At 51.7% G+C, this 27,029-nt stretch overlaps 3 protein-coding genes across 3 annotated transcripts; all 3 read left to right on the top strand.

Moving 5' to 3' along the window:
* Positions 1-12,842: 12,842 nt before the first annotated feature.
* On the top strand, positions 12,843-14,306 carry LOC128801304 (loricrin-like). The gene has a single exon (XM_053967120.1). The coding sequence runs from the start codon at positions 12,843-12,845 to the stop codon at positions 14,136-14,138; it is 1,296 nt and encodes a 431-aa protein (XP_053823095.1). The 3' UTR covers positions 14,139-14,306.
* A 2,608-nt stretch (positions 14,307-16,914) lies between these two features.
* On the top strand, positions 16,915-19,148 carry LOC128801303 (uncharacterized). Its single transcript, XM_053967119.1, has 2 exons — positions 16,915-16,930; positions 17,405-19,148. Exon 2 carries the CDS (start codon positions 17,420-17,422, stop codon positions 18,920-18,922), a length of 1,503 nt encoding a protein of 500 aa, XP_053823094.1. The 5' UTR covers positions 16,915-16,930; positions 17,405-17,419; the 3' UTR covers positions 18,923-19,148.
* A 256-nt stretch (positions 19,149-19,404) lies between these two features.
* Positions 19,405-22,892, top strand: LOC128801082 (uncharacterized). The gene is made up of 2 exons (XM_053966721.1): positions 19,405-19,509; positions 21,593-22,892. The coding sequence occupies exons 1-2, from the start codon at positions 19,405-19,407 to the stop codon at positions 22,343-22,345; spliced, it is 858 nt and encodes a 285-aa protein (XP_053822696.1). The 3' UTR covers positions 22,346-22,892.
* Positions 22,893-27,029: the final 4,137 nt, after the last annotated feature.

Below are 27,029 nucleotides of genomic sequence, written 5' to 3'. Positions count from 1 at the left end.
TTAGTCAGGCTCACCTCAGCTTCTACTAGGGTTAGTTGTTGTGATCCCCCTGTCACACCGGTAATGAAAACAGGCTCTGCCCCTACATATCTCGATGGTATTAACGTACACTGTGTACCAGTATCTACTAAAGCGTTATATTCTTGTGGCTCTGATGCGCCAGGCCATCGGATCCACACCGTCTAGAAAACACGATTTTTCCATGCCTCTACCTGGTTAGAGGCAGGGCCTCTCTATGCCTGATTATTTTTCTTTCCTTGGGCATATGTCTTGGAGGTTCCTTCAAGGGGATCAGACGTGTCATCATCATACCTGGCTGTTTGGCTATGGGCAACTGGGGCTGCTTTCCTTTTCTTACCTTCTTTCAATTCACGCACCCGTTGTGCCAGAACAGCAGTAGGCTTCTTATCCCATTTCTTCATGTTTTCTTTAGACTCACGCAAGAAGAACCACAACTCAGCTCGTGGGGTGTACCTTCTCTCCTTAACAAAGGAACGTCTGCGTTGGGTGCCAGGGCCTCTAATTTGCACAGCTGAGATTTGGAGGAGGTCCTCCTTAATCTCTTCCCTGAGTTTTTTGCGGCTTTTCTTTATTTTTCCTTCTAATTCTTGTAGTTGTGTTTCTACAGCTGCAATTCTGGCATGGGTCGGGCTATGTACAGCATCCGCATATGCTTGAAGCTTCTTTGCCATATTAAGCACAGTCTCATATACCTCCTCCCGCTTCATTATTGCTAGAGTAGAAGCGTATTCAGGTGGCCCAAGTCGCACTAGTTTTTTTTACATTACAGGTGTGCATGGTACAAGGTTCGGATTCTTAACTGTTATGTCTTCTGAAAAAATGATTTCCACTACTGCCATCTCTCTCAGGCGCTGGATCTCCTGTTCTATGGTCTTCCATCGTGTCTGCTGGACATAGAGGTCATCGGCACACAGATATCTTTGTGCTACGCTGTCCAGGACCCGTTCCCAGAGGCTTTGAGGGCTAGCGCCCCTCATCATGCCTTGGTCGATGACAGGATTATGTGACAGGGACCCTAAATGCCTTGCTTCAGTGCCATTTAGAATGGTAGCCTCCTTTGCCGCATCTTAAAGGCGGACCAGCCAACTAATTATAGATTCGTCGGGCTGTCGCCGATAATCCTTCCTTAGGCCTCGGAGGTCTTTTAGGGAGAAGGAATTAATATTAGCTTCTGATTTGGTGCTACTTGCTTTGACTCCTGATTTTATGTCAGGAGGTGTTGAGGGTCTTTCTCTTGCATCGTACTCATTATTGTCATCCACGGGTCGATCGGTCTTCTCTGTGTACTTTCTACTTCGTGTGCTAGTAGCCACAGCTATTGGTTGAGGCTTACAGTCTGGTTTAACTACTGGGTTCGAACTTGGGCTGTTGGCTGCAGCCTGAGTGACTGGGATTGCTGCTGGTTTATCTCCCTGCCCCCCTTCTTCTGTCTGCTGTCTTACAGTATTGAGTAGAGTACGATAAGCATATGCCAGGGCCCAGCTTACTGCAATGATCCTTTTTTTCTTGGGGTTATCTTGGCATTTTTCTTTCAGATACTTTGCCACTTTAGCTGGGTTCTGGATGTGTTCGGATGGAAAGTCTCAGACTACAGGATCAGAAAACTCTTTTAAAATTTTGCCCATATCCTCTCATTTCCCGCACCACTCAGGATTTTTCACCCTTAGTTGTATTCTTAAATTAGAGGTCTCACCAGCCCCTCTAGAAATTTCAGCCTTCATCTTATATAAACTGCGGACAGTATAGAGAAAGGTTATTAAATTAAATAACAGAAAGATGGTATCTTTGGTAGTCAGGGAGGACAGGACATTTCCTAACAGAGATGTAAACAATTCGGAGGAGGAAAAGGAAAGCAAAGGCTGAAGAACTTCCTCTCCCATAACAAATTTAGCACACAGCTACAACTACGAGTTATACATTTCTGGAGCCGATAACAACATTTTTAATAGCCCCTTGCAGAGTATTACAGCCAAGCCCAGCCCGATAAATATTCTTGTTAGTGCCCCTCTGCTACAAAAGCTACGTATTAGGGACAATACTGGAGCTACTTCTGGATAAGAAAATAACTTCAGGGACTATAAAGCGATTAAAACTTTGAAGAACCTTAATGACTACAAATAGAGGCAGGCTTTCACTCCCAATGACATCATAACTTTAAAGAAAGACATACTAATATTCTCGCAGAATGGTTAAAGCCAAAAATATTATTAGAATAAAGTTTTTTCCACTTTGTCTGGGCTTCCCCGTACGGGCCACCAAATTATTTGTCCTGGTTTTGGACAAATTAGGGGAAAACACCTCTAAAGGAGCCTCCTATAGGAAACTAAACCTTCCGCAACCTCCCCCCCACTACTGGGTTCGGGAGGAATTCTTTCAGAGGGGAAAGTGGAAAAAACTTGTTTATTAAGGTACAACAAAAAAACACTCCCCAGCACAAGAGAGATAGCCTAAGACGACTACAGATGTTTTTACTAGTCTAAGGGGGTTGAGCTGTATTTTTCTTTGCCGCAGAGGGTACGGAGCTTCTTTTGTAGACCCCGGGGGAGCTCCTGCCCGGAGTAGGTCCGATGTCTTCGGGGGGGGTGGGGGGGGGGGAAAGGGAACAACGGAAACCGGGAAAAAGGGAAAAAAAAAAAATGGCCAAAAAGCAAGCCAGCGAAAAGCAGAGAAAAAAGAGAGGAAAGCAGAGCCAGTAAAGCATGCAGCCAGCAGCAAGCAAAGCAGCAAGCAAGCTAAGCGGCAAGGCAGCAGCCAGCCCCGGGGGTGGGGGGGGGAAGGAAGACAAAACAAACTGAGGACAGGGAACAAAAACCACGATTGGGATAATGAGCATGAAAATGTCCTGTCCCCACGACACAAAGAACCTCAAAAATCAACTTGTCCCACACAAGGACAGCTTTTCCTAGCCCAGGGTACTGGGACACAGCAGAATTCCTGCTGGGAGGGGATCCTGCTGTGCAAATAAAATGCCAGGCAGGCCTGGCTCTCCTCACACTGCCCCTGCCCAGGAATAATTGAAACTAAAAACTGAAAAAAAAAAAAAAGCACCATTAAAACTGAAATGATTCCTTCCCGCTGTGCCAGTGGGTTGGGCAGTGGCAGCTGCTCCCCAGAACATCCTGTCAGGTGTCCTGTCCCCAAAGCCACGGAGGTGTCCCCGAGCTGATGGATGGGTCACCTCCAGCTGAGTGTCCCTGGCCAGCCACGTGTGCCCTTATCAGCACAGGAGGTTTGGCTCTGAGCTGGTGCCTCAGTCACCCCACAGGACTCCGGGGTGGGTGTGGGACCCTCCCGTGGCTCATTCCCCAACTGGAAGCAGAAAGAAATGTTCTTTTCCTGTGGAAAGAGGTTTTACAGCAACTTCCGTGAGCCAGAGAGAAGTTTGAGAAGACAAAAGAATTTCCTAACGAGGTCGTTGACACAGAAACCAAGAAGGAAAGAAGGAGAAATAAGAGAAACCTGCAGCTACCTGTTCCAATGAGCACTTTGTCTCTCCTGACCAATGAGTAAATTTATGAGTTTTGTAAGAATGTATAAAAAGCATGCACACTAGAATAAAATTAATTTGAAGTTTTCTGAAAATGCAGTGTGTTGCTCTGTGTTGTTTCTATCTCAACTCCGACATTTTCCCACCCGAGGAGGTGGTGGGTGACGCTCCCAGGGCTCTCTCTGGACACCACCACGGTGGGAAGTCCAGCTCGAGGGATAATTTGATGGGAGCTGGGATGACACAACCAAAATGGGCCGAAGGTGTGTACAGGAAGGAAGTGGCCCCAGTTTTGCTGCCATTACCAAACCCTCCCATGATAAGGGATCTGCACCTCTGAGGGAGCAGGGCTCTTGCTCAATTTTGACTTCTCCTCCTTTTTGTTTCATCTGCCGCCAGTGTCTGCCTCAGTCAGGCTCACCTTTTTGCCAGAAAGGTTCAGATGAAGAAGAAGAAATGTTCTTCCACTTCTTTGGAAATTTCAGTTATTTAAAAGTGATCATTTCTGTTTGACCACACTGGGACACTTCCCACTGGCCCAGGTGGCTCCAAGCCCCCTCCAGCCTAGCCTGGAACACTTCCAGGGATGGGGAATCCATGGAATAACCTGGGCCAGATCCTCCCCACCCTCACAGGGAACAACTCCTGCCCAACACCCACTTTAAATTTCCCCTCTTTCAGTGTGAACTCATTCCCTGTGTCCTGCCCCTGCAGTTCCTGAGGAAAAGTCCCTCTCCAGCTTCCCTGGAACTCTTGCAGACCCTGGAAAGGGCTCTGAGATCTCCACAGGCTCAACATTCCCAACGTTCCCAGCCTGGATCCATTGGGAACAGGCTCCAATCCTCTTCATCAACCTCCTGATCCTCCAAGCTTTGCCAGGAATTCATCGGAGCAGTCGGAAACATTTTGATCCCCAGGCCATTCCTGTGCTGCAGTCTCTGGGAGTTAAAGCCAGGCAAGGTTGTGTTAAGCTGAGCTTTGCTTTAGGCCATGCCAAAAGCAGGCCCAGCTCATCCCATTTCCCAGCTCCCAAATTCCCAGTGAAGCTCCAACAATTTCCCAACAAGCCTGGGAAGAATGAGGAACCAGCACAGGGGAAAGAAGAAAATGGAAGCCAGGGTGTGGCCAAGGCTTAAATGTCAGTGGCAAAGTGCAGAGACCAAATAAAAGTGAAATTAGGAAGCAAGGCACAGCTGGACAATTGACTGTTCCGCTGCCAAAGCCACTGACAATTAATTATTGGGGAAAGTTGCCCTGGTTGGGGTACACAAACCTCACCAGCCATGTCGAAATTTCTTGGCAGGGAGATACAAATCACAGCAGGTGTTGAAATCAGGAGAATTGCTCCCAGAAATCAAGAGAAATGCTCCCAAAAATCAGGAAAATGGCTCTCAGAAATCAGGGGAATGGCTCCCCGAAATCAGGACTAATGCTCCCAAAAATCAGGAGAAATGCACCCAAAAATCAAGATAAATGCTCCCCGAAATCAGGAAAATGCACCCAAAAATCAGGAGAAATGCTCCCAAAAATCAGGAGAAATGCTCCCAGAAATCAGGAGAAATGCACCCAAAAATCAGGAGAAATGCTCCCAGAAATCAGGAGAAATGCTCCCAGAAATCAGGAGAAATGCACCCAAAAATCAGGAGAAATGCTCTCAGAAATCAGGAGAAATGCTCCCAGAAATCAGGAGAAATGCTCCCAGAAACCCAGATTCATTTTTTTGTGTGCCAGAATGTGCTGGACCCTGCCAGCTGCACCCTGAGTGCCCTGCATCCCGCAGCAGAGATAAACAAACTGTTCTAGATATGCAAAGGATGTGCTGCAACCACAGCCCTTCCTCTGATTCCAGACCAGCTCGGAATCCCTTCCCCTCTCCCTTCCCTGCCCTACTTTCCTCCCACTCCATGGAGGGGCCTGGACATTCCCCTTGGGAGCTGGCTGAATTTAAACATTTGTGGGAAATATGGCACCAAATTTCACGAAAGGTTGGGTGGGAAGGGGAGATTACTTTTATTTTATTTTGCTTTTTTTTGCTCTGTTTATTTATTGAACAGAGCAATTATTTATTGTTTATTTGTGGATTTTTTAATTTACTTTTTTTGGTGGGTATTTGCCTCTACCCACTCGCCTGCTCATCCTCCAACAGCCAGGTGTGTGTGGGCATCCCTTGGGAGTGAGGTGGAGAAGAGACTTCCAAAAGTTTTCCTAATAAAAAATGTTTATTTTTATTTTTATATCTATCTATCTATCTATCTATCTATCTATCTTTATATTTATGTTTATGTTTATATTTATACATAATATATTTATATTATATATTATATATATATAATATTAATATGTTACTATTGTGTATATATATTATATATATTTATATTTATATGTATATTTGGGGGTTCTTATAACAAAACCCTGCAGGTATCCCACGAAATCCCGTTCAGATGAGGGCCTCCAACATAGCCCTGGGGAGGAGGCCCCTTGTCCTGTGCCACCTGTGGTGGTGTCACCTCCAGCCAGGTTCTGTGGTGGGGTTTGGGTAGGACAAGATAGAACTGAGACAAGGCTGAGCTGCCTCATGCTCCAGGGCAGAATTGGGCAGGATTTGGGCAGGAAGGTGGCACCTGGGTGGCACGGCCTCCAAGAACAGCTCTGAAATAATAAATCAACTTCCCATTGCCTCAATCAGCTCCATCTGAGCAAAAGATCCTCCCAGCTCTGGCACTTCTGAGCTTGCCTGGAGCTGGAGAGTTGTGCTGGAGGAACTTCCTGCTGCTGTCTGGAACAATTCCAGGCTGGCAGAGGAAAGACAGGAAAAGTGGGAGCAAACTCTATCCAGAGTGGATTCCCCTGCAGTTGAGGGGTGAGGGCCTCACCACCCTCACAGGGAACAATTTCTTCCCCATATCCACCCAAAATTTCCCATTTTTCAGTTTTAACCCGTTCCCCTTTCTCCTGTCACTACAAAGCCTTGTAAAAATCTCTCCCCATGTTCCTTGTAGCCCCTTCAGGTCCTGGAAGGCCACAATGAGGTCACCCCAAAGCTTCCCTTCCTCAGGCTGAGCAGCCCCAACTCCCTCAGCCTTTCTCCAAATCTCCCCAAGGACCACTGCACTCCTTCTTTGGGCTTCTTTGGGCTTCTTTGGGCTTCTTTGGGCTCCTTTGGGCTTCTTCCCTCCACTTCTCTCTAGGTCAAACCCTCCAAGGGCTGTAAATCACCTGGAGCCTCCCAGATTTGCATCACTCCAACCTCTGGCTCTGGAGGCATTTGTTGTGTTTTGGGGAGCTGCAGCTCCTTGGACTCACTGGAGCCCAACGTGTCCCCGGCAATAACGTGGGTGTCATCAGGAACATATAATCCACAGCCTGGGTTGCATCACACTCTAATGACATGCCAGGGCCACCTCTGGCAGCTCAGAAATATTTTCTAGAATGAGAAATAAATTCCCCGTGTCCATAAAGGCAAAACCACCCCCCCAGTGTTTCCTCTCTGGAATGCTGCACTTTTCTAGAGAGGGGCGTAAAATCAAAAATCGCTTGTTTACGCTGAAAACGTGCCTGGTTTTCAGTGTTTCCTCACTTTGCTCAGAGTAGGTGGAGCCATCCAATAATTTTAACGCCACCAACAACAAAAGAGGTGGTGGAAGGAAGGGCGATAGCGATCTCTGCAATGATGAGCCAGAGATTATGCGAAGTAAGTGGGCAGTCAGGGCTGGGCTTGGCTGTAAATAAATCAATCATTGTTTCTTTCCAAGAGGAGGACCAGATCCTATATAAAAGTTCTCCCACACCATGTTCCCTCAGTCCCGTTGACTCCTTTCCACTGGTTCGTGCCGTGGGACACGGTAAGAGATTCCATGCTACTGATGGAAATTGGTTTGGCTGATGAGGCTTGGAATGCTGAAGTGGAAATGTGGGATTAAATGTGGCTTTTGGGTCTCACGGTTCAAAAATTCCTCTTTATTTGCCGTTATTTTTTGTTTTTTCTTACCAGTTCAGGGATCGTGTAACCACACAGGAAAAGGAGACAGCTGGGACGTGGAAAATCTGGGGTTTGGAGCCCCCTGGATTTCTCTGGGCTCAGCACCACGTGGTGCAACCACATACACACACAACTCCTGAATATTCTTGGAAAACAAACCTTGAGGGAAAGGGCAGGAAAAAGAGGGTTTGCAGGTACTCTGCGAAGAGTGGGAAACGAAAGAACAGAAACACAAAGCGGGGCTCTATCCTCTTTTCTGTGGATGGGGACGGGGTTTCTTTTAAGCGCTTCATTTCTTGGAGAAGCCGTTTTCACCTCGGGCGTTTGGACACCAGATCCTGCTGATCTTTTTCCTTTCAGAGCGGTCCCTTCCCTTCACAGGAACATCCATTCCTGCTGCCGGCAGACGACGATGTGGCTGGGGTGGGGATTTTGTGGTCAAACTTCAGAGCATCCCTCGGGGACAGACACATATCAAACCCTGCAAGTGCTGCCCTGGAGCTGCTGAAATTTTGGGCTTTTTTCCCACCCCCCTCCTTCTTTTGCATCTCTGACAGCTTTTCCTTAGTCTGCTTCTCTTCCTTCTCCTTCTGGAGGAGAAATGAAACACCGAGCTCCTTTGAAAGCAGGACTGAAGAATTTCAAAGTACAACGAAGTTATTGTTATGCAAATGATGAGCCGGGTTCATTCCTGCAGCCAGGGAATATTAATCCCTATCCCTGAGCACTGCAGCCCTTTCACAATTCCCAAACCACATTTGGATGAGGGTAATTCTGGGGTACCACGGCCTCGTGCGCCTCTTGCAAGAGGGAATTATTAAGGAATGATTGTTGTCTTAGATAAAAAAAAAAAAAGAACAGTTATATCTGGATAAGGAGGATGTGTATATGGAATAAGCTAAAAACTTCACGGGTTTTCAGATTCATTCATTAACTCCTTAAGCTGACAATTTTCGCATCAGTCAGAGGCTGAGGAAGGAGCAAAAAGGGAAGAGAAGACAATTCCCTGTTGGAAGGGGATGGTGTGGTCCAATAGCACAACTTTCCCTCCCTCTGGAAGTGCTCAGGCCTGGTTTTTGTCTCTCCTGCAGGACTTCTATCACACAGACCATGGGGTCCCACCAGCAGAAGGGCGACGGCCAAGGGATGTCCGAGCAGTCCGGAGGGTGCCACGGCAGCGGCGGCGGCGGCTGCGGCTGCTGCTGCCACGGAGGAGGTGGAGGAGGATGCCACAGCAGCGGTGGAGGAGGATCCATGGGATACCAGAGCCAGGGATTGTCCTGCCACGGAGGAGGAGGAGGAGGAGGAGGAGGCGGTGGCTGCTGCGGTGGCGGCGGTGGCAGCGGTGGCAGTGGTGGGATCATTTATCAGACTCACATGCCATCAACCTCGTGTGGAGGTGGAGGAGGAGGAGGTGGAGGAGGAGGCGGCCAGCAGAGCCAGGGATCCATCTGCATTATTGGAGGAGGAGGAGGTGGAGGGGGCTCAGGCCACCAGGGCCAAGGTCCCATCATTATTGGAGGGGGTGGAGGTGGCGGAGGAGGGGGTTCTGACCACCAGAGCCATATACCCATCTGCATTGGAGGGGGAGGAGGTGGAGGTGGTGGTGGTGGCGGTGGTGGTGGTCAGCAAAGCCAAGGTCCCATCTGCATAGATGGAGGAAGCAGTGGTGGTGGAGGTGGTGGAGGTGGAGGCTCAGGCCAGCAGGGCAAAGGAATCATCATTATTGGTGGAGGCAGCGGTGGTGGTGGAGGCAGCGGTGGTGGTGGAGGTGGGGGTGGCTCAGGCCACCAGGGCCAAGGTCCAGTCTGCATTGGAGGGGGCAGTGGTGGAGGAGGAGGAGGTGGTGGTGGTGGGCAACAAAGCCAAGGTCCCATCTGCATCAGTGGGGGTGGCAAGGGAGGAGGAGGAGGTGGTGGTGGTGGCGGTGGCTCAGGGCACCAGAGCCAAGGTCCCATCATCATTAGTGGAGGAAGTGGTGGTGGCAAGGGAGGAGGTGGAGGAGGTTCAGGGCACCAGGGCCAAGGTCCCATTATCATTAGTGGTGGTGCAGGAGGAGGAGGAGGAGGTTCAGGGCACCAGGGCCAAGGTCCCATCTGCATTGGAGGTGGCAGTGGAGGAGGAGGAGGAGGAGGTGGTGGTCAACAAAGCCAAGGTCCCATCATTATTAGTGGTGGTGGTGGTGGTGGTGGCTCAAGCCACCAAGGCCAAGGTCCCATCTGCATCGGTGGGGGTGGCATGGGAGGAGGAGGAGGAGGAGGTTCAGGGCACCAGGGTCAAGGTCCCATCTGTATTGGAGGTGGTGGTGGTGGAGGAGGAGGAGGAGGTTCAGGGCACCAGGGTCAAGGTCCCATCATCATTAGTGGTGGTGGTGGTGGAGGTGGAGGAGGAGGTTCCAGGCACCAGGGTCAAGGTCCCATCTGCATTGGAGGTGGCAGTGGAGGAGGAGGAGGTGGTGGTGGCTCAGGCCACCAGGGCCAAGGTCCCATCATCATTAGTGGTGGTGGAGGAGGAGGAGGAGGTGGCTCAGGGCAGCAAAGCCAAGGCCCTGTGTGCATTGGGGGAGGCAGTGGAGGAGGAGGAGGTGGAGGAGGCTCAGGCCACCAGGGCCAAGGTCCCATTGTCATCATCGGGGGCGGTAGTGGAGGTGGAGGTGGAGGTGGAGGTGGCGGTGGCTCCTCCAGCTCTGGAGGAATGTCCATGCAGCAGCAGACCCAGCCCATCTGCTGGCCACCACAGACCAAGCGCAAGTAGTGGCTGCCAGAAGGACTCTGACACCAAGGAAGCCAAAGATATGAAGATGCCTGACATTTCCTCCTCTATTAAATTTAAGAATATTTGTATTGTCCTCTTCTCCCTTCCCCTGGGAATGTTCTGACCGGAACCTCTGGTGTTGTGTATCCCTAATTCCAGCCAGGGCTGTTCCGTGTGCCTGTTCCTGCCTCAGTTTTCAAGTGCTTGCACCAGACAATAAAACTTGCAGTTCTAGAGAGTTCCGTGTGTGAGTGGTTGGATTTTCCGGCCCTGGTTGCTTTATTTCCATCCCTGGTTTGATTCCAGTGATGTTGCTATAAAGCTCCAGAGCAAAACTGCACTGAAACCCCACTGGTAGAAGAGATTTTGGATTCACTAGATATTCTCAGGTCATTTTTTAATGTCTCTTGATGATGATGATGATGATGATGATGAGGAGGAGGAGGATGATGATGATTATGATGATGATTATGATGATGATGGTGATGATCCTGGTGATCCTGGCTTTTGGCTGTCAGACAAGGTAGCACAAAGTTGATCACTGGGGTCTCTCTACCTCATCAAAATCCTGGTGATGCCCAAGAAAGTTCTGAGTGGGTTCAAAGAGAGAAGATGACAAAATTCAGCTATGAAGGATTTCAAGGTGCAATTACGGGGTGAGAGAAGCTCAGGCCCTTCCTGAGGTGGTGCAGAAGCTCCTGGGTTTCTCACAAGTGGAAGAGAAATAAAGTTCTCCAACACTTTTCCAACTCTGAACCCCCCAGTGGAATCAGGGACTTCAGCAAGGCCCTTCCAAGGGCTGGGATGCTCAGGCTGGAACACCTGGGGATTTCCTCATTCCCACAGGGCTAGAACAGCTCTGGGTGTGAGTCTCCAGAGGGAGTTTCCCTGGGAGTGATCTCTTTGATGTGGTCTACTCTGGCAATTAGCAGGGAAAGGGAATTAAACCTCAGAACTGTTCTACAGGAAGCAGGTGACGGACACCTGAAATTGTCCCAGGAGAAACAGGAGTGACCCACGGCCATAACGGCTTCTCCTGTCCCTCCACCCTCTGCTGTCTCCCCCCTGGGGACCTCAGTGAGGCAAACACCTCAAAACACATCCAGATGAGCCCCTTCAGCCAGTGTTGCCACTGGAATAGCTGAGTTTCCTGGGATTTTATTATGGGAAGTCATGGAGGGTGCTAAAATTCCAGCGTCTGGGAACGGCACAAACACTGACATTGCTGGCACAGAGAAGAGCCAGAGTCTGGGGTCCCACTTCAGGGGGGTGGGAATGGTGCTGTCAGAAATCCCTGCACCCAGAAATGGCCCAGGACTAAGAAAACCTGGATCCAAATTACAGAAATTCTCAGGGTGACAGCAGGAGCCACAGTACAGCCTCAAATCTCATTGCTTCTTCAGTCATGCCACACTCATCCTCAAAACGGGAGGGAATTCATCATTTTGGTCCATATCCATGGAGATGCTGCTGCACAGGGGGATGTTGGTTCTGGTACCCCTCCATCTCCATCACTTGAAGTGGTGGGGCCTGCCTGACCTCGGCTCTCTCCTAGGTGGGGGAATCAAACAAAAATCCCAATCAACCCTTCGCTGCTGTGGTGGGAAATCTCCCACAGCCATGGGGGATTCCTGTGGTGCCCCAAAAACACCAGTCCCACCCCTGTTCCCCTGGGAATCTCCATAGTCACAGGATCCTGGAATCACAGAACATCTTGAGGTAGAAGGGACCCCCAAGGATCATCAAAGTCCAACTCCCGGCCCTGCACTGACACCCCACCAATCCCCCCTCTGCCTCCGGTGTGTAACACTCAATAAAACGAGGCTCCCCAGCCCCTTCTAGAGTCGGTCACCAGCGGCATCTCCCGGCTGGAGTGGAGGGTGGCAACCTCCAGAATCCTACTGGAGCCCCAGAATCCTACCTGGGAATTCAACCGCGGGAGCCGAGCTCACGTGTGGGACCTGCCATGGATGCAGAGCAGCCGAGGAAGTGATGCACGGGAGAGGCATCGTCCGCATCCAGTGAGTCAGGACAAGTGGGAAGGAGGAGGAGAGTCTGTTTGGTAAATAAACCTATCACCATTCCTTTGGATGCCTCACTTCCCACTCAGGAAAAACGGTATAAAAGTTGGTGGATCTTGGGGTGCTTCATTCACTCAGCTTTGCCCGGAGGTGTCCGCGGTCAGAGCTGAGAAGGGTAAGTCCAGGCCTGCCCAAGGGAGGGATTGTTCTTCTCTTCCTTTCCTGCTTCCGAAACGCAGAAGTTTTGGTAAAAAACATCTGGTGGGTGGCGGTTGAAGGGCAGGAAAGTTGCTGGGATGAATTTAAATCTCTTGTGGATGCCTTGGTCCCACCGGACCAAAAAGAACCAGGATCAGCCCGTGCTGCTGAAGGTTGTCTCTCATCAGTATTGAGATGGAGATGGAATGGCTTTGGGATAAGGAGATGGGACAACTTTGGGATAAAAGTCTTTAAAAGATCATCCTGGACACTACAAAGTTGTGTTCAGCTGGACTGGGGTCATGGGCCTTGGGAAATTCTCATGATAACTGGTGGCTGCTCTGGAGTAAAAAGCTTTTCCTTGCAGGATCACTGCTCAAAGATGTGCTCCAGACAAAGTGGGTGCCACGGCTGCGGCTGCTGCTGCTGCTGCCAGGGGAGCTACCAGTCCCAGGGCTCCTCTGGCGGGGGAGGAGGCGGATCCTGCTGCGGTGGAGGATCCTCCAGCGGATCAGCCCAGAAGATCATTATCAGCTCTGGCGGCGGAGGAGGAGGCGGTGGTGGATCCTCCGGATGCTGCGGAGGGGGATCCAGTGGTGGCTCCTCAAAGAGCATGATGGGAGGAGGAGGCGGTGGTGGATCCTCCGGATGCTGCAGTGGCGGATCCAGTGGTGGATCTTCAAAGAGTATGATGGGAGGTGGAGGTAGTGGAGGATCCTCTGGATGCTGCGGTGGAGGTGGCATGGGAGGAGGGTCCGGTGGTGGATCTTCAGGAACCAAGATCATCATTGGAGGTGGAGGCGGTGGTGGATCCTCTGGATGCTGCGGTGGTGGATCTGGTGGTGGCTCCTCAAAGAGCATGATGGGAGGTGGAGGTGGTGGTGGATCCTCCGGATGCTGCGGTGGTGGATCTGGTGGTGGCTCCTCAAAGAGCATGATGGGAGGTGGAGGTGGTGGTGGATCCTCCAGATGCTGCGGTGGTGGATCCAGCGGTGGATCTTCAAAGAGCATGATGGGAGGTGGAGGCAGTGGTGGGTCCTCTGGATGCTGCGGTGGCAGATCTGGTGGTAGCTCTTCTGGGATGAAGATCATAATGGGAGGTGGAGGCAGTGGTGGATCCTCTGGATGTTGCGGTGGTGGATCTAGTGGTGGCTCTTCAAAGAGCATGATGGGAGGTGGAGGCGGTGGTGGGTCCTCTGGATGCTGTGGTGGTGGATCTGGTGGTGACTCTTCTGGGATGAAGATCATAATGGGAGGTGGAGGCGGTGGTGGATCCTCTGGATGTTGCGGTGGTGGATCTAGTGGTGGCTCCTCAAAGAGCATGATGGGAGGTGGAGGCGGTGGTGGATCCTCTGGGTGCTGTGGTGGAGGATCCGGCGGTGGCAGTGGGGGATCAGCCCAGAAGATTATCATCAGCTCTGGTGGTGGAGGAGGAGGCTCCTCCGGATGCTGCGGATGGGGATCCGGTGGTGGCTCTTCAGGAGGGAAGATCATCATGGGAGGTGGAGGCGGTGGCGGATCCTCCGGATGCTATGGTGGAGGATCCGGCGGTGGCTCCTCAGGCCAGACCATCATCATCAGCTCTGGAGGTGGCGGCGGAGGCTCCTCCCAGCAGAAATGTCCCATTGTCATCCCCCAGACCAAGCAGAGCTCCCACTGGCCCTGCCAGCAGAAGTAACAGCCCTGGGCACTCCAGTTCCCATTGGGAATGGCCATCTTTGCCTTCCAAGTCCGACCCCAGCACATCCCCGTCCCTTGTGTTCCCTTGGTGCTGCATCCCTGTGCTGTGAACTCCCAGGTGGCTCCGCTGTGCCATAAATGTGACAGGAAATAAAGATTTCTGTGCACGGACAGAACTGGTTTGTGAGGTTGCTTTTCTCCTTTTGTCAGTTTGCTTCCCAAAAAAAAAGAGTAAAACATCCAAAACCTTCTGCTGGGAAATATTCTCCAGCCTACAGTGCTGGAGCAGGTGCTCATCAACAGATCTTTCCTATATCCAACCTAATGTTCCCCTCTTTCATCCTGAACCCATTCCCTGTGTCCTGTCCCTGAAGTTCCTGAGGAAAAGTCCCTCTCCAGCTTCTCTGGAGCCCCTGCAGTTCCTGGAAGGTGCTGTGAGGTCTCCACACAACCTTCTGTCCTCCAGGCTGAGCATTCCCAACCCTTCCAGCCTGGCTCCATAGGGGAGGGGCTCCTTTTATCAACTTCATGGCCTCCTCTGGACTTGCTCCAACAATTCTATGTCCTTCTTATGTTGGGGACACCACAATTGGACCCAGCATTCCAGGTGGGATCTCACCAGAACAGAGGGAAAAAAACTCCTCCCTCACCATCCTGCCCACTCTCCTTTGGATGCAGCCCAGAGACAGTTGTCTTTCCTCTCAAAGCGGGAAAATCCTCTCAAAAAGGACTCCCAAAGTCCTCTTTGGAACTGGTGGGATTAGTCTTGAGTCCAGTAAACTTTAAGTCCAGAGGGTTTTTGTTCATCTCAAAAACACACGCGGTAGGGAGAAAAAAAAATTAGGAATTACAGAGATCATTGGCTATGAAACTCTTGAGGGACCACGACTGACAGACTCCTGCCTTTTGGAGAAAACTGGAGAGTTCTTCTCCAGGATCACGCCCCACATTGTCAGCACCACTGTGCGTGAGGGAATCTGGTGGGAAAAGGGATCCAGGGTGCTGTAGGATCTGGCCAGGGATTTGTCCTCTCTCCTATCAACCACCCACTGAGGTGTTTGCATAGAGGAGATGAAGGGGTACCATGGCCTGCCAGCCCTTCCCGAGGGCTCCAGGCCTGCAGGGAAAAGGACCCAGGAGAGCATCACAAAACTGAGAACGTGGCCCCGAAGCCTTTTAGATCCCCCTTTCCCTTTACCCAACACAGGTATCCACACTTCTCCCTAACCTGGAGAGGTTGTGGTGGTGCCGACCCCGTGCTCCAGTCACGCTTTTCCTACACCTCTGGCAAACAAATCCAAGTGCTTCCAGAGGGTCCCACCCTGGGATCTCCACACTCTGTGATTTGCAGGAGCTCCTTTCACCACCCCTCCAAAAACCTCCATGGCCTTTCCTCATCTCTGGGTCAGGACGAGCTGCTCATCCTGGGTGTCCCTCTGTGCCAATGAGCTGCCAATACTGACTGTCCCTCTGGGCAAGTTCCTACAGGTTGAAGGCATGGAAGGGATCAAGGTGTTGAGATCCTCAGGAGTACAACACCCACACATCAGAGCTAGGAGCCAGAACAGTGGTGACACCTCAGATCTGGAGATGAGAACAGAGATAAGGCCACGGGAGGGACTCCAAAGCCGAACGAAGGAAGCCCCTGCATGTGTGTCCCCGCTGCTGGTGGCCTGTCCCCATCCCAAGGGTGTCGCATGTGCGTGTTCAAAGTCATGTTCATAGTGACAGCTGGGACCTGCTGCTGCTGTCACTCGTCCCCACAGCCAAAAGCCCTATTAGTCCTTCCTCTACTCAGTGTCCTGGGAGGGCGGATGCTGCTGTCAGGCTCCAAACACGCGTGACACAGAGCTGGTGCTGGGACAGCTGTGCTGACAAATTGTCATCCTCCAGCAGGGAACATATCCAGGTGATTCCCCTGCTCGGTGTGGGTGGGGTAGCCAGTGAAGACCCTCAGAAATGGGTCCTGTTGAGATAGAGGGGTGTTTAACATCCTAGAGTTCAAGGGTCAGGTCTTGATGATCTTCAAGTGCAACTTTGAAATCAGAAGGATTCCAGGGTTTTGCCCACTCCAGCCTGGAGACTGAGACCCCTGGAAGCTGGAGCTGAGCACAGACCTCTGTGGAAATCCAACAGCCGCTTCCACGTTGGGGTCACAAAAGACTGAAGGTAAAAGTCCCCTTTTGTCACTGTCCCACTCAGCATCCTCTGACACAGATCTGAGCAGCTCCAAAGCAGGGAATTCCATTGGGGTGGCATCTCTGACCTTTCCCAGCAGGATGGACATGCTCCTGCTCCTCATCTTGCCAGTTCTTGAGGGAATTCTCCAAAATTCTCAGTGACTCTGCTCAAGTACATAATTTATCCTTGTCCTTCCATCACTCTCTGGCTCCAACTCTCTCCAGTCCCCATCTGCTCAGTCTCTACTCTGTCCTGAGCACCCAAGGAGCTCCATCCCAGCAGAAACACATTGGGGCCCTCTCCAAAACAGACCCCAAGGTGTCATTTGCCCCAAAAATTCAGAGCGAGGCTCCCGGAAGGGAATCATTAGGCGGAATTAGCGACTGCGGTACAGAACAGGGCTGATGCGCCTCCTTCGCATTGCCTCTGCTGCAAGTGAGTCAAGGAAGGAGGCAGCTGAGGCCAATCTCTGTCAATAAATCTCTCAGCATTCCTTAGGGTGTCTCACTTCCCTCGGGAGCGCGATGCAGCCGGTATAAAAGCTCGGCTATCCCAGGGCTCCTCATTCAACTCACACTGAGCATCGCGACGTTCCCATCAGCACTGAAGGTAAGCCCGCGGACACGGAAACTTCTGGAACCTCTACGCAGGGTGATCCCTCCACCAGTTTGTCTTTGGGTGTTCTTCGAACTGTGGTGGCTCCACCAAAAACCAACTGGAGGTGCCAACAGAACTCCCCTTCCTTAGATGGGCGTTGCAGGTGGAGCCCTGAAAGCTGAACTTTCAGCTGCTGAGTCAGTGTGAGACATCCAGAAGGATCCACACCATATTTTAGGCGTGTCAGAGCGTGTGTGCAAACCTTGGGAAGCGCTCCCAACCTTCCTGCACGCAGAGGTTTCCTGGAACTGTTGTGACCTGCAGAGAGCTCCCTGGGATATCACGGCAGGTCTCAGGGAGGGCGTTTAAAGTAGGGTTGCAGAAGGTGGGACAAACGGGGCAAGTCCTGGGAACTCTTCCTTCTCTGCTGGGAAGGCTCAGCTGCGTCTCCAAGGTTCTCCTTTCTGACAGCTCCATTCCTTGCAGGGTCACTGCTCCAAGATGTGCTCCAGACAAAGCTCCGGAGGCTGCCATGGGATGTCCTCCCAGTCTAGTGGGTGCCACAGCGAGGGCTCCGGTTGCCACGGGAGCGGCTCCTCCAGTTACCAGTCCCAGGGCTCCTCCTGCTGCGGGGGCGGAGGGGGCTCCAGCAAAGTCATCATCAGCTCTGGTGGTGGAGGAGGAGGATCCTGCTGCAGTGGGGGCTCCTCTGGATATGGGATAGGAGGGGAATACAGTGGTGGCTCTTCAGGATCAAAGACCATCATTGGAGGGGGAAGCAGTGGAGGATACTCAGGTTATGGCATGGGAGGAGGGTGCGGTGGTGGCTCGTCAGGATCAAAGAGCACTGTTGTAGGTGGAGGTAGTGGAGGTTCCTCTGGATGCTGCAGTGGGGGCAGCTATGGGATGGGTGGAGGATACGGTGCATCTTCAGGATCAAAGAGCATCATTGGAGGGGGAAGCAGTGGAAGTTCCTCTGGGTGCTGCAGTGGAGGATACTCGGGTTATGGCATGGGAGGAGGGTGCGGTGGTGGATCTTCAGGATCAAAGAGCATCGTTATAGGTGGAGGTAGTGGAGGTTCCTCTGGATACTGTGGTGGAGGATCCAGCTATAGGATGGGTGGAGGATATGGTGGATCTTCAGGATCAAAGACCATCATTGGAGGGGGAAGCAGTGGAAGTTCCTCTGGGTGCTGCAGTGGAGGATACTCAGGTTATGGCATGGGAGGAGGGTGCGGTGGTGGATCTTCAGGATCAAAGAGCATCGTTATAGGTGGAGGTAGTGGAGGTTCCTCTGGATACTGTGGTGGAGGATCCAGCTATAGGATGGGTGGAGGATATGGTGGATCTTCAGGATCAAAGACCATCATTGGAGGGGGAAGCAGTGGAAGTTCCTCTGGGTGCTGCAGTGGAGGATACTCAGGTTATGGCATGGGAGGAGGGTGCGGTGGTGGATCTTCAGGATCAAAGAGCATCGTTATAGGTGGAGGTAGTGGAGGTTCCTCTGGATACTGTGGTGGAGGATCCAGCTATGGCATGGGTGGAGGATATGGTGGATCTTCAGGATCAAAGGCCATCATTGGAGGTGGAGGTTCCTCTGGGTGCTGCAGTGGGGGCTCCTCTAGCTATGGGATGGGTGGAGGATATGGTGGATCTTCAGGATCAAAGAGCATCATTGGAGGGGGAAGCAGTGGGGGTTCCTCTGGATGCTGCAGTGGAGGATCTTCAGGATACGGGATGGGAGGAGGGTATGGTGGTGGGTCTTCAGGAGGGAAGATCATCATTGGAGGTGGAGGCAGTGGTGGATCCTCTGGATGCTGTGGTGGAGGATCCAGCTATGGGATGGGAGGAGGATGCAGCAGCGGCTCCTCAGGCCAGACCATCATCATCAGCTCTGGAGGGGGCAGCAGAGGCTCCTCCCAGCATCCAGAGCCCATTGTCATCCCCAGCGTGGTGTCCCACCAGAGCAAGCAGAGCTCCTACTGGCCCTGCCAGCAGAAGTAACAGCCCTGGGCAGCTCCAGTTCCGAGTCTCTGCCATGGCTCCTCTTTACCTCCAGCTCTGGCTCTGCTGCCTGGTCCTTCCCAGCGTGTCCTCTCCTGTCCCCTGGATGCTGCACCCTCGTGTGAGATCTCCAGGACTGCCCTGCTGTGCCCTGCTCCTGGTGTTGGGGTGCCTTTGATAATGTCCTGCCACTTTTTACATCCAATAAATGTTACAATTGCTCAAACCTGCTGGGTTTTTTTTGGGAGTTCATTTCTTTCTTGCACTATCAACTTGCACTTCATGGGATGTGGAAATGTCTCTGATGGGATGTTTCACTCCAAAGCCACCCAGTTTATCATCCCAGAGGCTTTGCACCTGCATTTTCCACCTGGCCTCTGTGAGGGAGGAACAGAAGACCCCAAAACTCGAAGGAACCACAGCACCCTTTGGTGCCTGGGCATGGTGCAGGCCCTCTGTGTCCTCTGAGGGGCTAGCACACGATGACCACCTCTGTGGACCTGATGGGAGATGTGACCAGGCCCACCAGGCTCAGTCGGGAAGAGCAGGGATTGGGGATGACCCAACAGCAGCTGGTGATGCCCCAGGTGGGCGATAAAACCATGACAACCTCCATGGCCTTGCCATCCTCCCCCTTCCTGCAGCAAACCTGAGGGAACACCCTCAGGCTGTGCCAGGGGAGGCTCAGGGTGGACACCAGGACGAATTTCCTCATGGAAGGATTGTCAGGCCTTGGAGGTTTGGAGTCCCCATCCCTGGAGGTGCCCAAGGAAGGACTGGACAGGGCACTCAGTGCTCTGGGCTGGCTGACAAAACGGGGACAGGCTGGACTCGATGGTCTGGGAGGGTTTTTCCAACCTCAGGGATTCTGGACTTCCATGATCTGTACCCAGGGGGAAGCCACACCTGCGAACCAGCCAACACAGCCCCGGGTCAGGCAGGAGGGAATAAAACCAGCAGCAAATCCCTCAGAAACCTCCAAATCTTCCTCCCGGCCTCAAATCCCCCCCTTCCCAGGCTTTTCACCCTGTCCTGGAAGCACCACCACGGATTTGTGCCCGGGGATGGGGCTTTGGCCAAAGCTGGGACTCTTTGTCCCCACAGCAGAAGTTCCTGGAGCCGACCGAAGCCGGTCCAGCCTCCAGGAGCTGCTCTGCTCGGCTGAGCTCTCCAGGGCTGGAGCAGCCGGGATCTGCAACCCTCACCAGGCCCCGGAGCTCTTTCCAAACCAGCGGAAGGAGATGAAGAAGAAGGAAGGGAGGGATGTGGAGGCATAATCCTCCATTAAAGAGTAATCCAGCCAGGCTGGGTTTAAGCATCGGGACATTCACACCTCCGCAAATCCTGCCTTTAAGCTCCCTTTGAGCACCTCCAGCGCCCTGGCAAAATTCCCACTTAGGGCATCAATCACTTTGAACGGCCTTCTGGTTCATATGCAAATGTTTTCCTCGGAAAAAAAATTCCCCCTGGAGCCACCGGGGACCCGGCGGGAGGGATCAGATTGTCCCCAGAGCTTTGCCCCACCGTCCCCGCTCTCGTTGTGCATTCTCCTACACCCACACCCCCACCCACCTCTCCCGGGCTGGGGGCCGGAGGATTCCTGCGTAGCCCAGGGCAGGGGCGCAGGAATAGGCTCATTAAGCAGAAGTAACAATTACAGCAGCGAAATGAGCGGTGTGAAGGAAGATATGGATCGGGAGTCAAAGCAAACACTGAAATCGCAGTTTGGTAAATAAATCCTTCTCATTCCCGAGGGTGTCTCACTTCCCATACATGTTAAACGCCATATAAATGGTCCTGAGGCTGATAACGCTCCTCATTCAGTCGACTTTTACCTTCTAAATGTGTTTCCGATGGCTGAAGAGGGTAAGTCTCTTTTTTTTTTTTTTTTTTTTTTTTTCTGGGATTTTATCCTTTCCTAGTCACGGGATGCAGCTCATTTGAGACCTTGGCTCGTGCCGGCATAGGGACCCCTCTGCCTGAGCCAAGTCCTTGGGATCTGGGTGGGCTCTCGCTCCGTTCTAGATCCAATCCCTGAGGAAAAAGGTGAAATCAAGGCACCAGAGCGGGATGCAGAGGGATGAGCAGGGTAAACCCGGATGGGTCTGTGGTGGGTTTGCACCCACCCCGCGTGGGGACTGCACAACCTTTGTGGGTTTGAATGTGCAGGACGCATTTTTTTATTATTTAATAACAACCCTGAGCTGGACCTCAGAATGGCCGTGAACCTCTGTGGCTGGGCCAATCACCTTCTAGAAAAGAATTTTGGGGCTGCAGTAACATAGCCAGGGTGGAAACTTTGATTCATCTCTCTTGCAACAACTGAGGAAGAGAAATGAGGATGATCCTCAATAATTTTGCAGCCCTGTGGACATGAAAATGAGTGGGGGAAACCATGGCAGTTATTAGGGGGAGGAAAAACATTTCAGATTTTATATTTCAGCTTTTGGATTCAGAATATATTTCAGCTTTTGGATTCTCTGGAATTAGAGGTAGAAAGAGGAAAGTTCTCCCAGGAAGAGTCCAGATATCCTTGGATTTGAAGGATAGGGGCTTGGAGCAACCTGGTCTAGCAGAAGGTGTCCCTGTCCATGGCAGGGGGTGACATTGGATGAGCTTTAAGGTCTTTTCCAACCCAAACCACTCCACGATTCCATGATTCTCTAAAAGCTCGGTTTCAAAGCCTGGAATTGCCCCTGTCCCTGGCCACACCACCTGGCACCTTCCCACCTGCCCTGGCACCGACATGAAGCAAAACGGTGCAAGTTTGGGTGTTTTCCTTCCCTCTTCCAGATTTACCACTATCTCCGGCGGAAATGTTCCCGGCGGAACCGGGGCTACAGCCGGGAGATCTCCCTGAGCCACCGCAGATTCTGCTCCGGGGCCTTCGCCAACCGCCACGGCCGCGCCTCCTTCTCGTACAACGGGGAAGGCTCCGTCACCTACAGCCGGAGACCCTCGTCCTGCCTGCCCCTGCCAGCACCAGCCCCCTACAGCATCTCAGGGGGGTACTCGTGTGACACTGGTGGGGATTGTGGGGTCACGTCCAGCTGGGACCTCACGGTGGGAACAGTCCCCGTCTACGGCTCCGGAGTGGGAATGGGGTACAGCAGCGAGGACGTGGGTCCGGTCTACCACGGAGGGAATTCGGGAATGGCTGAGGGAGCAGGGGCTGGGTATGAATACTCTGCACCCCTGAGTGACACCCTAAGCATGGGGCGGGTCTCTGAGGGCTCAGGGTACTACAGGGGAGGGTATGGATATGGGACACATGGATCTGGGACATTCCCTGGCCCAGAGCTCAGCCCTGCAGGCGGGGGATGCGCTCAAGTGGTGCAGCAGAAATGCCCCGTGGTCGTCCCCACCATCAAGACCCAGCAGTGCAAGCAGAGCACCCACTGGCCCCCCATCCAGAAGAAGTGACTGGCCCAGCAGCAGCCTCTTCCACATCCCAAAAATGCCCCTGAATGTGCCACAGTGGAATTTTCCCCCGGCAGTGTCATTACATCACAGAGCTCTGCATTCCTCATGTGAGGCTGTGCTGACAACAGTCACTCAGGAGCTGCTGGAAAAAGGGGTTTGTGCTGTGGAAAGAGATGAGATGGGAAAAGATTCTTTTCTCCATCTCCTCTGGATCACGGGTTGGGAAATAAAACCTCACAGTCTGTGAGTAGTTTCAATATTGGGATGATTTCTTTCTCTTCTGGCTCCTTCCCTCAAAATGCAAATGGGTCCTCAAGGAATCTCCCCAACACAAAGGACCTTTATCATATCTATTTGACACCCAATTTAAATGCAAAATTTATGTTAATACAATTAAAATACAGCACTTTCAGTGGTGAGAGGACTTCAGGTGGCACAAGGATGGTGTCAGTCTCTTCCCAGTGGTGCACAGTGACACAACAAGGATGGCCATAAACCAAAACCCAGTTCCACCTCAGAACTTCTTTCCATGGAGGAGGTAGAGCCCTGGAACAGCTGCCCAGGGAAGGAGTGGAGTCTCCCCTTCCAGAGACATCCCAACCCCACCTTGACGTGTCCCTATGCCCCCTGCTCCCTCAGGAGATCTCCAGAGATCCCTCCCAACCCCAACTACTCCAGAATCCTGGAATTCTGTTTGTAACCTGGCTCTTCCTGGAGGTGCTGTTACCACCCCATGGAGCCCCTACGAGCCTCATTAAGGATCTCATTAAGGAGATCTGCCAATCTCCCGGGGGATTTCCGACTGATTGTTATTTACAGCGTGACCTGGCAGTGAAAGGTTGTTTACCTGGCACCAGCTCCTGCCTCCTGCCCTGGAGATTGCCAGGGATGGTGAAACTCTGAGCACGTAGAACCTCGTGCATGAGGCAACTCCAACAAGCTTCTTGGCTTCCTCCCCATAACCTGCTCATGGCATTTTTTGATAGGATCAGGCCCTGAATTAGGCACGGGGAGAGGACGGTTCCAGTGCTGGTTGGGACATGGGGTTTGCCCAACATTTAATCTTCCACGTCTCTTCTCTGGCGTTGTTTGACTCATCCAAATACTTGTTAGGAAAAAAAAAAAAAAACCATCTGTAGATATGGGTCTATTTAAAAGTGAGACATAAAATCACATTGTTTGTTTTTTACCTTTTGGCTTTCACCCACCTGGGGGGATTTTGAGCCTTTCAACTCAATAAAAATCCAGAAAACTTTGCCCTGAAACACCAAAGACCCAAATCCTCTGAGCTCTAAACCCGTGTTTGATGCCACAGGATCCTTCACACATAAAATGTCGTAACATCATCATGTGGAGACAATTACACAAGATTTTGTCACCAGCCCTATTAAATTCCATTCTAAAATTAGGCAGCGTTATCATTTATTTGCTTTTATTTCTATTTCTAAAATCTGCTACTTCATTATTGATATTTCTGTGGGTTTCCTTCCTTCATTAAGGAAGCAAAAGAACTCTGAAACCTCAAACGAATTCCCAGAGAATTCCACAAAACCAAGCCTGGAGCCTTCAAATATTTGTGTTTATCCAACTGAGCGAAAACCACCTCAAAATTTCAGTCCCTCCCAAAAGAAAGAAAACACTTGAAAATCCCATTTATTACTCCCTGGTTCTTGAGGCTCCTATCAAAGGGTACTCCCCAAGTTTGGATGGTTCAGTATTTAATAGACCCAGGGTGAACAGGTTTGCATCCAAGGTTGGACACGAGGAGCCGGAGCTCATCCGCCCTTCGCAGAACTCAGCTCCAGCCTGAGGCTGGGAGGAGTCCCAGGCTGGGTTTTATCCTTGGCACAGCGAGGTTTCCTCCCCTCTCCTTGTGCAACAGGGCAGGGACGAGTCATCCTCTGAGGAACTCTGATAACACAGGAGTCATCCCAAAGCCTGATAACACTGAGCTCATTCCCTGACTCTGATAATCCAGGACTCATCCCCAGCTCTGATAAGCCAGGACTCATCCTGAGCCTGTCGGTGCTTGTTAAACCAAGGCCCCTCTCATGCAGGTGTTAGTAAACAGGCTGAGCAGTAAACACGGCTCTGGCTTCTGGATGAAAGTCTCCAACTGGTGCCTCTGGATAGAAACTCCAGGAATTGTTTCAGTGATAGCAAACGGGAGCCACCCCTTGGCTTCAGGGCATCTCTGCCCAACAAAACCTCATGGCTCCATGAGGGAGTCCAGGTGGGAAATGAGAGAGAACACATCAGGAGTCCTGCTGGAATTCCATGGTCAGGAGGGGAAATGAGAACCCAGGGCTGTTGCGAAGCCGTGGCTGCATCCACGATTGCACCACCCCAGTGTTCTTGCACCCTGGTGCTCCCATCCTGCCCCAGGGAAGAGCCGGCAGAGCTTGGGATGCGTGGGGAGCTTGGATGTGTGGTCTCTTACCAAGCATTTTACTCACAGCTTACTCACGGGTGCAAGGTTTGCACAAGCAGCTTCCGTAGGCGCCGATTTCCCATTGCTGCTCCAGAGCCCGGCAAATAAAATGGTAAAATATGAGAAAAACTGAAATTTTCAACGAGAAATTCTGTGTGGGGCATCTCGGGGTTGCCCACGAAAAACGCCAGCAATGAAAATCGATGGTGACTGTGTCAGCGATGGTGGAATGGCCATAAAATCAGGTGGGATAGAAACTCCAGGAGTAGATGTCTGAGTAGATGTCCAAGTAGATGGACACAGGTAGGGAATCACAGAATCATGGAACCATGGAACCACAGAAGCTCAGAATCCCTGACCTCACAGTCACAGAATCCCAGAACAGCGGGGAAGCAGGGTCAACTGGAGCAGGTGACGCAGGGACACGTCCAGGAGGATCTGGAATGACTCCAGACACTCCAGCTATTCTGGGGCTCTGCCCCCCTCCATGGGGAGAAGTTCTCCCTCATGTTGAGGAAACCTCGTTACATTTTTGGGGAATTCACAGGTAGAAGCCAACACTTCCAACAGTGGCCTGGGTCACCAGCTGGGTTTGCCAGGTCACCTCCCAGCCAGAGCCTCCCACAGTGGCCACAGACTTCACCACCCCAGTTTGTTCCTTTGGGAAATGACCCTGGCAGAGAGGGGACCCTCGGCTCAGTTCTGGCACCTGCAGGTGCCTCACGGGGTGAAAACTACTTTAAAGATGTTTTCCAAGCACATCCAACCAGGACTTTCTAAGAATTTGCCTTTTTTCATGGGGACAACATGAGAATTGTGGTTTTTCTCCACAAGAGCCCCAAGGTTTTTCTCCACCAAGACCAGTCGGGGAGGGCGGGGCACTGGGACCTCTCCTTCCTGCCAGACTCCAGGTGAGAGGTTTCAGGAGGACAGGAACCCCAAAACTTACCACCTTTGCCACCCGTTTTGCAATCTAAAATTCATCGTGCCGTGAGGGTGAGCCAGCCGGGCCGCCCACACGGTTTTCACTCAGAGCCCGCCAGGGGCAGGGCGCAATTAAAGCTGTGTAACACAAGGAAGACAATCCAGAGCCTGACAAGTCAATCAAAGAAATCAGGTGGAAGGAGCTTTTGAAGGTGGTGGGTAATTAGGGGTGGGGCTGTTTTGTAAATACCTTGGTCATTTTTCCCCAGGGGGTTATTGCATTTTCAGGAAGGGACTTGGGAACTGTATAAAAGTCCTTAGAGGGGAGAGCAGCTCATTCACTCATCTCTGCTCCTCCTCCAGAGCCTTCGCAGCCCAGGTGAGTCCCTGCTTACCTTTAATTCCAATGAGAATTCCCTGCACTGAGCTGAGCTTTGCTCTGGGGGCATTTCCTGGGGTTATTGAGAGCCAAATCCTCGGCTCTGTGGCTGGGGCTGTTTTGTGCTCCCAAAAATTAGGACTGCCTGTGTTGAGAAGCAAAATTTGTTACCTGTAGTTATATTTGGATTACTCTGGTGCTTTCCAATATCTAAAGGACAAACTGGAAATTAATAAAAGCCACGAATGGGATTTGGGGATGAGTGGGAGACAGCAGCCTGATCTTTCATAAGAAAACTCAGAGTTAAGCTGGGAATTTTAATTGCTTTTATAAGCCTGACTCCTTTCCTAAGCTCCTTTGGAAAACATTCAGTAGCTGAAAGTATTAAAATGCCCTTGAAGAAATTTAGGAAAGAACAGAGAAGGCAGATTTAAACTGTGAGAGGAAGGAGCAGCAGGATCCTCTTCCAGCTCAGCATCCCAATTCCTTTTGCCTCCCTGAAATCCCAGCAATCCTCGGCAGGGGGTTGGGATGTGCATAGAGGATTTTCCTCTTGCTCAGGAAATTGGGCCTGGAGGGAGCAGAGGACACGAGGAGGGAGGAAGGCAGAGGAATTTGTCTTTCATTTGGGCACCTGCCTATGGAAGTGGATTTTTCCAGGGCTCTGCCACCAGTCCTGGCTGTGCCAGGGCCCCTCAAGGCTACAAGATTTTGGGATTCTTGCCGAGATGCCTCTTGCTGGTGCGGGATGTCCCAGCATCACACAGAGCATCTGCTCCTCCAGGAGCATCCCAGGATGCAGCCAAGGAAGAGCAGGGAAATGGCTCAAAAAATAACAGGGAGATGGCTCCAAAAATAGCAGGGAAAGGGTTCCAAAAATTGTACGGAAATGGCTCAAGGAGAGCAGGGAAATGGCTCAAGGAGAGCAGGGAAATGGCTCAAAGAATAAC

This window comes from Vidua chalybeata, chromosome 29, assembly GCF_026979565.1.
Source record: "Vidua chalybeata isolate OUT-0048 chromosome 29, bVidCha1 merged haplotype, whole genome shotgun sequence".
NCBI lineage: Eukaryota > Metazoa > Chordata > Aves > Passeriformes > Viduidae > Vidua > Vidua chalybeata.
Note: the sequence above shows the minus strand (reverse complement) of the source record. Positions and strands in the feature narration are given on the sequence as shown.

Coding starts and splice junctions, on each gene's coding strand:
- LOC128801082 (XM_053966721.1), top strand. CDS start 19,405: ATGACCACCTCTGTGGACCTGATGGGAGATGTGACCAGGCCCACCAGG. Junction 19,510..21,592: donor AGCAGCTGGTGATGCCCCAG/GTGGGCGATAAA, acceptor ATTCTCTAAAAG/CTCGGTTTCAAAGCCTGGAA.
- LOC128801303 (XM_053967119.1), top strand. CDS start 17,420: ATGTGCTCCAGACAAAGCTCCGGAGGCTGCCATGGGATGTCCTCCCAG.
- LOC128801304 (XM_053967120.1), top strand. CDS start 12,843: ATGTGCTCCAGACAAAGTGGGTGCCACGGCTGCGGCTGCTGCTGCTGC.